Source organism: Taudactylus pleione, unplaced genomic scaffold, assembly GCF_031769625.1.
Source record: "Taudactylus pleione unplaced genomic scaffold, aTauple2 ptg000007l, whole genome shotgun sequence".
Classification (NCBI taxonomy): Eukaryota; Metazoa; Chordata; class Amphibia; order Anura; family Myobatrachidae; genus Taudactylus; species Taudactylus pleione.
In genome coordinates this window covers 284,092-297,051 of record NW_028284410.1, presented here as the reverse complement: position 1 = coordinate 297,051, position 12,960 = coordinate 284,092, and the positions used below count along the sequence as shown (strand labels likewise).

At 41.0% G+C, this 12,960-nt stretch overlaps 1 protein-coding gene across 2 annotated transcripts in view; it reads left to right on the top strand.

Annotated features, from left to right (window-relative positions):
- Nucleotides 1-4,469, top strand: part of KIAA0319L (KIAA0319 like) — a 141,439-nt gene extending 136,970 nt beyond the window's left edge. For both annotated transcript variants that reach the window (XM_088460609.1, XM_088460610.1), the window contains exons 20-22: nucleotides 291-381; nucleotides 1,600-1,694; nucleotides 3,008-4,469. In XM_088460609.1, coding sequence (XP_088316735.1) covers nucleotides 291-381; nucleotides 1,600-1,694; nucleotides 3,008-3,195 — 374 coding nt within the window. In that variant the 3' untranslated portion in view covers nucleotides 3,196-4,469. The remainder of the gene's footprint in view (nucleotides 1-290; nucleotides 382-1,599; nucleotides 1,695-3,007) is intronic.
- Nucleotides 4,470-12,960: the final 8,491 nt, after the last annotated feature.

Here is a 12,960-nt window from a genome sequence, read left to right as displayed (position 1 = left end):
AGTAGATAGTACCCACAGTTATACAAGTTATATGTGAAGATACAAACCATTTACAATTAAATTTATCAAAAACCACTGTCTCGGAGTCATATACTGACATGCCTTGCAGTGTCCACAGGGTGAGGATCGAAAAGTGCCTGCAAAACACGTAGTAATAATAATAGTATCACTAATGAACATGTTCATTATAACACATTTGACACATTTTCCCCAAAAAAGGGTCAGCATTTGCTTATTTCTTGCATTGGGAATAGTTTCTTAATGAACAGTTTACCTTTCTATTCCTGCAGACTGGAGTGTGCTGTATGTGATTATCACAAGCTTCCTCTCTCTGGTGGCTTTGGGACTGCTAGTCTGGTGCACAATTTGTTGCTGTAGAAGGTAAGTAATTCTCCTCCCTGTCCACCTCTTACTTGAGTAATAGCTCTCTTCAGTGGACCAGTGTGCACATTGGGCCCTCCATTTTGGAGGCACGATCACACCAGGGGTCACCGTAGAGAAAACAAGAACCAGGGGAGTGGCCCCCACTCATCAAAATTAGGAATTTTCAAATGTTTTAAATGAGAAGCTCCTCCTACATAAATGTTCCCATATTATTCGGCGTCAGCCGGCAATGCACATCTCTGCATGGGTCATGCAGCCCAGGCTCCTCCTCTTCACAGCAACAGCTATCAGATGTTTGTTTGCTTCACCAATATACCTTCATTGCTTAGTATGGACAAAAGTCTACAACCCTGTTTGCTGTTAAGATGGACAGTAGAGACTTGCATTGCTTGAAGTGACTGTAAGGGTAAGTGACTTCATTTAAAACCTGGAGGCATTCCATAGGGGAAAAACATCTGTAGATGGAGTCCTTCTTATACATGTGACTGTTCTTATGTTCCTCCACAGTATTGGTCAAAACATCCAAATACAGCAGCAGGATTGAGTATTTTAGAAATATCTCAGTATTTTGTTTGCTGGATTATTATTAAAAATACCTATACCCTCTCAACTACCCAACTCATGGGAGTCTAATGTCCACAGTCCTAGAAGTTTAGATGAAACTCAGCCCTGCCAGTGCCTGTGATGCTCCAGGTATTACACTCTGGAGTTTTATAGTAAATCCTGAAGATTCAGATGGTTGACAGACCAGCCAGCTCTCCTAATCCAATTATCACACACAAGTGTAAACATTTAAGAGTATTGTAACTTTTTAAGATGGGTACACACCTGACAGATATATCTGCAGATGATGATTGTTCGAACACACTGAACAACCATCCTCTGCGGACCTGCTGGCTTCCCCTACTGCCTCTGCAGCAAGTGTACAGGTGGTGGGCAGACTGCCTGTACATACAGCACGATGAGCAGATATTTTTGCAGATATATCTGTCATCGACTGTGCAGCACAGCCGACGTGATATGTCTGTGAACAACGTCGTTGTACTCACTGGCTGATGGGCACATTATACTGTATATGTCAGCCAGTGTGTACCCAGCATTAGAGCTTGCATGGCTATTTGTGCTTGAAATGAGGGAGGGGATCAGGTTGTGGTAAGGATAACACAGCAATGCTATGCAAATATGTAATGTTTGGCTTCTTATGTTTTCATACAGGAAAAAAGGGAAGCCAAAAAGGAAGAGCAGGTATAAAATTTTGGATGCGACAGATGACCAAGAAAGTGTGGAGTTGAAGTCCAGCATCAAAACTGGTATTGGCATGTTAGGACTTCCACCTATGCTGGAAACACTCCAGACAATTCTGTATTTTAGACCATACAAGAAACCTCAAAAGATTGTACTAAACAATCAAAATCTGATCAAATTTATCAGACACAAGTGAATATCTTGTCTGCTGATAACTTTACCTGCAAAGGCACTTGTGCATATCTGCTGGGCATACACATAGACATCAAATGCGGGATGGTTATTGGATGCCAGCGCTCAGGATCACGGCGGTCAGAATCCCGACAGTGTTAGGATACCTGTCGGTCAGTATTTTAACCCTCCCCCTCTCCCTACCCTAACCCTCCCTCCCCAGTGCCTGAGCCTAAACTCCCCCCAGTGCCTAAACCTAACCTCCCACTGCCCGCACCCTAAACCTAACCCTTCCCCCTTAATGCCTAACCCTGACCCTCCCCCTAGTGCCTAACCCCAACGCTAACCCTCCCTCTAACTCTGCTACAAACCTTCGGGATTCCAGCGGTCAGGATTCCGGCGCCGGCATTCTGACCGCCGGAATTCCCACGGTCAAGATATTGACGGCATCCCATAAAATGCCTGTCAGACCGACAGGCATTTTATCTGACAGCCTGATATCATGGTCATACAACTCGCAGTGTATAGGCCACTGTATCTGCATTCCTCCCCAGGAGAATTTTCCCCATTCCTTCTCTGTAAAAGAACAGGGAAAATGTCCATCAGACGGTAGCGGCAGTGCATACAATGTTCGATGCGACCGACATTCAGTTACATAATATTGCACCGAACGGACATGCTGGACGATCCAGCATGCCCGACCGACCAATTGTTACAGATTGGTCGCCCACATACACTGTACAATTATCTGGCCGATCTGCTGATAATTGTATAGCATATGCCCAGCATTAGTTACTTGGATATAAGATTACTTTGTCAGTTTTGCAATTTGATCCTCTGGCTGCAAAGTACTAGGTCACCATCAGAGAATGCTTTTCCAAGCATGATATCTGTGTACTATATATGTCATGCCATGCCATTCTAATACACATTATCTTGAGGTATGTGCCCATTTCATTGTTCCGTGTGCAGGTCTTTATAGAGTTCATTTGGTAGGTTTTAGTTAACTTTCCATCTAAGCTTCGTTCAGCAAGCAGCTTAAATCACTACTGACTCTTCCCACGACTACAACTGCAAGGGAAGGGTAAAGTGTATTCCTGTACAGTATATCACTAATATACAATCCTGTTGTGTTTAGGGACAATACACATTAGTTTATGTATTAAATCACACTATCTTCAATGTGTTTTTCTTTTCCATCCAACAGGCGTAAAATTGAAATCTCCCATTCAGAACACAAGTTTGATGCATTCAGAATCAGAGATAGACAGCGATGATAATGCTTACACCTGGTCTGATCGGGAGAAGGGCAAACTCCTTAGGCCTCAGAATGGCTCTTTGCGTAATGGACAAGCCTCTCACAAAAGTAAAAACCAAAGAGAGGAGTTGTTATAGCTGAGATGCTGCAAACTCACTTTTCACCCAGGAATTCATTTCATTTGTGCAAACGACTGGAAGTCGTCGTATCCGTCCTTTTCACCAATTCTCGTTTACTAGGTGGACAAAGCTGCTACCCTGAACTGCTTTTAAATAAAATGGATATTTTAGTAGATTTATCAACTATTTTGCGCCTCTAAGGGGCACTGAGGCTGGACATACTTGAACTGGAATTTTTCAATGAAGAATACTACTGGATTTATGCTGATAGTTTTTTCTTTTTTTTATGTTTGTTTCGATTTTACTTTTATTTTTTGTTGTTGCATATGATCTTGGGTCCCTGAACTCCAAGAATGAGCCACACTGTTAAATTTAATCAACTAAAATGCACTACTCCGCCAGATACTTAATGGCATTGAAGGATAAAATGTGAAAAGCACTGGGCATGTTTTGTTGCCCAACTTCAATACTGTATTTTTCTTGTAGCCTAAACAAATCCAGAACATCTTGCTTATTCATTTTATAACAATTCCTTTTCCAGAAGAGTTATTTTGGCTTCTGGGTTTTAACTAGTATCAACCATCTAATAAAGTATAAGTTATGGCAAACAGCCATGGTTTCTGGGGGCAAGATGACAGAAACAAAACTGGATTGTGCTCAATAAAGTCAAACACTGAATAAAACTTTCTTCTTTTTTTATTTTTTTTAAACAGTGCTCTCTGGAAAATGGATGATCAGCCACTTCTGCTTGCGTTACTCTAACATATGTTTTTTCCAGATACTAATTTGCAGTGATACAAGACTCAAGTTTACAAAATGAAGAATATGAAATGTCATAAAACATGTACTTGTGTTACTGTAGATCATTTCCTATCCTAGGCAAAACAGGCCAGGTTTAACATTTTGTAATATCTGGACCATTGTTATTCACTTGGTTATAAAATGTAAAGATTTGGTCACATTTAAAGTAGATATCCACTTCCAGATATTTCCCCCCCACACTGTATGGTATGGTAGGAAGACCCCCTCCCCTGAAAAATACACTCTTCCTGCACCAAGAAGCCCTTACACTTGCCTTTTGGCACACTGTAGAGCCTGAGAAACCCCACTGCACCTATATCTTTATACTTCAAAGTCCTAATGTGAACAGTAATTATAAAGTTTGCACCTCTTCCCACCAATCTAGAGTAGTTCTTCAAGGCTCTAATTTTTAAGAATTAATTTCTGTTTGTTAAGTTAGAAAAGTAACTTATTTTACAATGTATAATTTAAGGTATTTTGTGTTGAGTAAAATGAAGGTATTGTCACTTATGAGAGATACCATTAAAAAACTAGCACAGTGAAATATTTTTGGTATTTTTCAAATTGTATGAACCATTTTTGAAAATGTACAACAATGTAGGTGTTGAGAAATCCAGCACTACAGTTGTTGCCCTCACACGAAAAACACACAGGAAAGGTGGCTCACGATTTTTTTTCTATCTTTATATATGTGGATAATATTCTTATTTTATAAAGTCACGTAATATGGTGATGGGCCACCACATGTGACCAGTAAATCCTGTATACACTGTGCATGGAGTCTGCCAATGTCTTGAATGTACAGCACAATTATTCCAAAAAAAAAGGTCACTCAGCTTACATCTGGTTGATGGTGATGGAAAATGCTCTCAGGCTTTGTTCAAAAATATCACCATAATATTCAGGGTTCAGACCTTTTGACTGATTAGGCCATGTGATATGGATAATACCGCTGTCATCCATGGAACACACCACTCCCGTTAGCAAATACATTTTACAACAAAAGGATAATTCACCTAATCATAGCTTCATAAGGCTAATATTTTTTTTTGTGCAAATCAGATGAATTCTCTAAAGTCCAGTGATGTGCAGGCAGGTGAGGCGCAGAGCCTTTCCTGTCATACTTGGGTATACTACAGAAGTTTGACTATAAAAATGTATAAGAAAAATTTCAAGGAAATTTTATAAATATCTTTTGTATTATTCGAATCATTTTTATAGTCAAAACTCTGGAGTAAAAAGTGTATGGTAGGTGAGGCACTGCCTCCCCTGCCTATCTTTTCCGCATCCCTTATCAAAACTCACTATATACTGCTGCACCTTTTGTATAATGCCCACATGAACCCTCAGGTATTATATACAGCGCATATATATATATATATATAACGCCAATTCTCCGGCACTCCACTACTTCCGGCGGAAGTGACGTGTGCGTTTCACTTGGTGGGAGTTGCGTCACTCCGTCCACGTTCTCCACATGCGGTTCACACATAGGAAGCACTGGTGTAATGATGCCGCGTTACACTCGTGCACTACAGGTGGTAAGTGCCGCTTGTTAGATTGATTTGTATCTGGTGTTTGAGACATGTTTGGGGCGCCACTTGACTGATTGATGGGGGTATTTAGGGCCCCACTGGGAGATATACAGTTTAACTTGGGATCCATAAGGAGTTGTTGGATATTGCTGTGGAGGCTGCACTGATGTATCTCTTGATAATGGTCCGGATGGGACCAAAACGTTGAGAATTATTCACCTATGGATCATGTGAGGAATAAAGTTTTTGAACTTTTCTATATGTGCAATACTGCTGAGTGCCCCTCAATTTTTTCTAGGTTTTTGGACTCCCCATGTGGATGCTATGGGTGACACCCCAGGACAATTTAAGTGACTGCTGATGTGAGTGCGGCCGTACTCTACTATATATATATATATATATATATATATATATTAACAATCCAAGATGGGGAGAGGGCACTCACCAATGCAGAGATGGAACAACTGTTTATTAATCACATGCCACCAGTGATGTAGGCTAGATCCGATGTTTTGGTCCCCTTGTGGGGCCATTGTCAAGGTAAATCAAACACCACGCACTGCGTGAAATTCCCTATGGTGATGTCCTACCTATCCTTAGACAACCCAGCTCATTTGACCCCAACTCGACAAACTCAAGCATTAAAACTTTCCAATGGTTCACTGATGTTGACCATAAGAATAACTGTAAAACTTACTTTGATAACCGCTGATGAGCGTAGGGCTTTGGTAGATTTACAACAGAATTGTGAGCCATTGTCCTACAAGATTTTATTGATTATGACACTGAGATTTGTCGACAATTGGCTGATATTACTATATATATTGTAAACTGACGTATAATCCCACTTTTGACATAAAAAACAAGGTGGATAACATTATAGATGATGCTGTCCTTCATCCATGGTTAGACAAAACACTTGCCAATTGCCTTAAAGTACAATTTCTTGTGTGACCAATCCTGTACACACTACCCAAGGTGCACAAAACCTTGGAGTAACCTCTCGGGCATCCGATAATATCAGCTCAAAGATCTATTCTTCAACCATTAGCCCAATACTTGAATGGCTTTTTGCAGATCTTTGCTGATCAGATACCAACTTACACTAAAGACACTAGCGACTTTATCCACAAGTTGAGGGATGTGGGTGAGTTCCCTGTGTCTATTATTTGCGACCATCGATGTTGGTTCCCAAATGACAGTGTAGAAGCAGCACGGAAGGCTTTCGTGCATGTCCAAAATGTAATATCTACACTACCGTTCATAAGTTTGGGATCACTTAGAAATTTTCTTACTTTTGAAAGAAAAGCACTGTTTTTTTTCAATGAAGATAACATTAAATTAATCAGAATTACACTCTATACATTGTTAATGTGGTAAATGACTATACTAGCTGCAAACATCTGGTTTTTAAAGGAATATCTACATAGGTGTATAGAGGCCCATTTCCAGCAACCATCACTCCAGTGTTCTAATGGTACATTGTGTTTGCTAAGCGCATTAGAAGACTGATGGATGATTAGAAAACCCTTGTGCAATTATGTTAGCACAGCTGAAAACGGGTTTGCTCGTTAGAGAAGCTATAAAACTGGCCTTCCCTTGAGCTAGTTGAGTATCTGGAGCATCACATTTGTGGGTTCGATTATCCTCTCCAAATGGCCAGAATAAGAGAACTTTCATGTGAAACTCAACAGTTTATTCTTGTTCTTAGAAATTAAATCTATTCCATGTGAGAAATTTCCAAGAAACTGAACATTTCCTACAATGATGTGTACTACTCCTTTCAGAGAACAGCACAAACAGGCTCTAACCACAGCAGAAAGAGAAGTGGGAGGCCCCGATGCACAGCTGTGCAAGAAGACAAGTACATTAGAGTCTCTAGTTTGAGAAATGGACGCCTCACAAGACCTCAACTGGCAGTTTCATTAAATGGTACCCGCAAAACGCCAGTGTCAACGTCTACAGTGAAGAGGCGACTCCGGTATGCTGGCCTTCTAGGCAGAGTGGCAAAGAAAAAGCCATATCTGAGGCTGGCCAATAAAAGGAAAAGATGAATATGGACAAAAGAACACAGACATTGGACAGAGGAAGATTGGAAAAAAGTGTTATGGACAGACGAAGGTGACAGAGGTGGACAGAGGTGTTTGGATCACACAGAAGAACATTTGCGAGACACAGAACAAGTGAAAAGATGCTGGAAGAGTGCCTGATGCCATCTGTCAAGCATCGTGGAGGTAATGTGATGGTCTGGGGCTGCTTTGGTGCTGTAAAGTGGGAGATTTGTACAAGGTAAAAGGGATTTTGAATAAGGAAGGCTATCACTCCATTTTGCAATGCCATGCCATACCCTGTGGACAGCACTTGATTGGAGCCAATTACCTCCTCCAACAGGACAATGACCCAAAGCACACCTCCAAATTATGCAAGAATTATGTAGGGAAGAAGCAGGTAGCTGGTATTCTGACACTAATGGAGTGGCCAGCGCAGTCACCAGATCTCAACCCCATTGAGCTGTTGTGGGAGCAGTTTGACTGTATGGTATGCAAGAAGTGCCCATCAAGCCAATCTAACTTGTGGGAGGTGCTTCAGGAAGTGTGGGGTGAAATTTCTTCAGATTACCTCAACAAATTAACAGCTAGAATGCCAAAGGTCTGCAATGCTGTAATTGCTGCAAAAGGAGCATTTTTTGACGAAAGCAAAGTTTGAAGGACAAAATTATAATTTCAAATAAAAATCATTATTTCTAACCTTGCCAATGTCTTGGCTATATGTTCTATTCCTTTTGCAACTCATTTGATAAATAAGTCCGTTTTCATGTAAAACACAACATTGTCTGGGTGACCCCAAACTTTTGAACGGTAATGTATGCCACCTGTTGAGTTTCAGTACAAGGATGGGTTCTATATGCAAGTCTCTGGGACTGCTATGGGGTCAAATGTGGCCCCTATGTATGCCAACATCTAGATGCACTTCTTTGAACAGACGTATATTCTCCCTAGGTATGGCAACAAGCTTAGGTATTTAAAATGGTTTATAGATTTATTTATGATTTGGGCTGGTGACTATGACAGCTTCGTGACAATGATCAGTGAGCACAATGACCTACCTACTCCAATTAAGTTCACATATACAGCTAGTAATGAACGAGTGGACTTTCTTGATTTGACTCTTCAGAATTGATACAAAGATCGCTACCACTTTATTTCGTAAAATGACGGACCGTAATACCCTGTCACTTGCTACTAGCTTTCATCCTGAACATCTGAAATCTAGTCTTCCTGTGTCACAGTTCCTGCGGGTATTGAGAAACAACAGTGAACCTGATATTGCTGAACTTCAGCTACATGAGATGGAATTATGCTTTCTAGAACGAGGTTAATCGCAGAAAGTTGATCAATCTTGCCTGGTGAAAGCGAGGAAGACATTTCGTTATGCTTCGGTCCAACAGACAGGCCAAGATTAGCTGAAGAATCGCCTTATTTTTCTTGTTTATATGACACCCATGCCACCAGTATTCAAAAGGCTATCCGTAGGAACTGGCAGATAGTAAAACTGATACTTCCTTGCCCTTTAAGGATAAGACTCCCTTAATATCCTTACGTAAAGGGGCAAGTCTCAGGCAATTGTTGATGAGACCAACACTATGGAAGTCGCCATCTGATGTTAAGGATATGCGCACAGGATGTTTTCAGTTTATCAATTGTATTACTTGTCGGGGTTTGAATGTTGGTAGTGCTTTTAAACATCCCCTTACAGGCAAATCGATTAAAATTAAACACAGGCTCACATGTACAAGTGAGTTTGATGTCTATATGTTAACCTGTCCCTGCTCCTTGGTATACATTGGTCTCACGACAAGACCTTTTTCCGTGAATGGATGGGTAATCACCGGAGCTCGGTTCGACAAGCACTGGCCACTGGGATCAGCAATAAGCCTGCGAAACATTTGTTTACTAAAGGGCACTCACTGGCATCCCTGAGATGCATGGTCATTGACTGGCAACCAACTCTGATAAGGGGTGGAGACAGAGAATTGGCACTTAAACGCCTCAAAGCAAAATGGATTTATGATTTGGAAACTGGCCCCGCGGGGTCTAAATGAGCACATTTCATTTAATGTTTTTCTGTAATAAGTTTTTTTGTGATATGTTTGTTATGTCTTCGGGTCTGATGGCTTTTTAATGTTCTATGTTTCCTTTATTTATGTGCAATTTTGTACTAACATTAGCATGCCTATTTTGAGAGCCTTGTGATTATATGGTGCACATTCTATGTTGATCTAACGTTTTGATTCAACTACACTATGTTGCATTGAATGCATGTGCGTGTTGTTTATCTTTTACACTGCCCGCCCACTCTCTGTTCTGATTGGTCTACATATTCCAGCTGGATAGCGTGATTGGCTAGTTTGCCTCATGCTCTTTACATTGTATATGTGATGATTCATTATGTCTTGGATGCCAGCGCTGTTGTGTTGCTGGGAGACCTAAGATGCTGAGTGATTGATGCTAGCGCGCAGCTGGCCATGTAGCGGGTGTCTGCCCTACGTGACCCGCTGACGCGATCCCCTTCCTTGTCCTGTTGATTTGTTGAGAACGAGGCTTGGAACTCTTTCCTCCTATGGGTGTGGATACGAAGGCGTGCGTCTCAGCATGCTCCGTACTGTGATATTCTGATTACATGGCTCACACCTGGTAGGTATTGCCTTTGTTATTTAAACTCTGTTGTTTGTGTATTATGGTTGCACTTTATTTGATTGCTTGAGCAGTGTGTGGTGTTTGATTTAGGCCCCATATGGGGACCGAAACGTCAGATCTAACACTGGTGGCATGTGATTAATAAATAGTAGTTCCATCTCTGCAATGGTGAGTGCCCTCTCCATCTTGGATTTTTTCTATACACATGGACCTCAAGTTTTTTGTGGGTTGCATTGAGGTTGCACCCCAAAAGGATGAAACTGTTGCTGTGAGTGTGGACTTCATTGCAAAATTATATATATATATATATATATATATATATATATATATATATATGATCGCCCCACTGTGACATCTTGGAAAAGCCAAGACCTTCATCAGTTGTAATATGACATCTCATGAGCCAGTCTGAGCACCAGCTAGGCTGCTCAAGGCAACGTGAATTATTGGCGTTCAAATGGGGCATGATAGTGGGTACCCGACGGATGGGACATTCCATTTCCGAAGTTGTGTGGCCAGCACAGTGGACGACCACGGGTGCTTAATGATCGTGAACAGTGGCATATGGCCAGAATTGTCTGTAGTAACAGATAAGCGACACTGACACAAATCACATCCACATTCAGTGCCCCTGTTAACACTATGACACCGCACACAGTGCTTCACCTGGGCTTGTGACAGCACTAATTTAACCCTGGAGGACTGGCAACATGAGGCGTGGTCCGATGAGTTATGGTTCCAGTTGTTTTGGGCTGATGGTATTGTTCTGATTTGGCTCAGGCCTCATGAGGCCATTGACCCCAGTTCTCAACAAGGCACCGTGCAGACTGGTGGTGGTTCCATAATGGTGTGGGGTGCGTTCACTTGGCATGGGTTGGGGACTGCTTGAACACATCATTGACCAGTAACTGCTACGTTGCATTGTTTGATGACCATTTGCTGCTCTTCATGGACTTTATATACCCCCACAACGATGGAATATTCCAGCAGGATAGTGCATCGTGTCATCGGTCCTAAGTTGTCCAGAATTGGTTTGAGTAGCATTCTGGAGAGTTCTGACAAATTTTGTGGCAACTACTTTCGCTTGACATGAACCCAATCGAGTATTTATGAGACTTGGTGGAGAGGTCCATTCGCACCTAAGATTCTGCACCTAGAAATATCAGGGTTCTGTGGGAAGCTAACCAGACGGCATGAGTCAACATCTTTCCTCCTCTGTCTACTTGTGGAATCGATACCACGTAGGTGCTACACTTCGCCAGGCTAGAGGGGGTCCTACACAATTCTAGGCACCTTTTGGCGCTTAAGTGTGTGTATGTATGTGTGTTATATATAGTGTATATACTGTATAAATACAATATATATGTCAGTTTAACAGTGTTGTCTTCTCTTTGGATACACTAAATTAAATATGTTCCACAATTGCTGTATTCTGAGTAGGTGGCCCATAGTAAATGATATTGATAAGAGGGTGTTCTTGGAGTATTCCCCTGGCTATGGAATGAATTCCTTCTTATTCCATGTCAAGTATCCAATGCAAGTGACCTTACTATTTTGTTTTACATTAAATTTCTGTATTTAATATTTAAAAAAGGGTCTCAAATAAAAAAAAAAAAAAAAAAAAAAAATATATATATATATATATATTTATATATACATATATGCATGCATGGGTTGTTGTTGACATTTGGTGAAAATTTCATTACACTAGCCCCATTACAAATATATTTACTGAGAAAAATGTTGATGTGTTCAATACTTATTTTACCCGCTGTGTGTATGTATGTGTATATATGTATATGTGTGTGTGTGTGTGTGTGTGTGTGTGTATATATATATATATATATAGTGGTAGAAGCACTGGTAAAGTGGTCAATGGCAGGTACATTTGTCCTAGGTTTGTGGCCTATGTGTTCTAAAAAACCCCAGGAGAAGTCTGTTTTGTAAGCAGACCAGAGTATCGGCTTTTGGAAAAGCCGGTTTGGGTCCTGGGGGTGTGGATGTGAGGAGAGGGAGGGCTCCATCCACAGGCCACTCCAGGTTTTGGGCCTTTCGGCCTGGTAACAGGCTCATTAGGGCTTGCAGATGGAAATGGCTAATACAAGCATGGTTTGTTTGTGGCTGAGTGTCTCACACATGGGAGAGCAGGCAGACTAGCCTGTTCAGAGACACTTGGTGATAATCCTTGTAAGTACTGTGCACATGTTTGGTTGCTGGTGAGGGCAATAGGCCCTACCATTATTATAGAGAGGGAATCTGCTGTGTAGCTAGTGCACAGCCAGGCTAGGACTTATGTTTATGTGTTGTTTATGTTTATATTCATTTGGCAGAATAAAGACTGGCGCCGACCAATTTGTACGAGAAACCCTGACTTGTATCCTGTTTCTACGGCTGCTGTGTGTGTAAAGAGGGAGTCCATCTACCCCAGGAGAGGGACCCCTATCCCGACTGTGTCACTATATATATATATATATATATATATATATATATTCTCAACTAATGTGTTTGATTCATCGTGATGATGTCAAAAGTTTTGACATTGTGAGTATACAAGAAACTTTTTTTTCTCAAGCTAACACTGACATACTTCAATAATAAAAAAACAACATTTTGTTTGGAATTTAATGCGATAGGCCACATGCCTAATTTTGGAAACCTTAACATAAGTGTCCAGTAAACGATCTTCAAAAATAATTGTGTTTATTCCTTTATGTGTTTAAGCAGCCGCAGTATTTATGCCGGTGTATCTG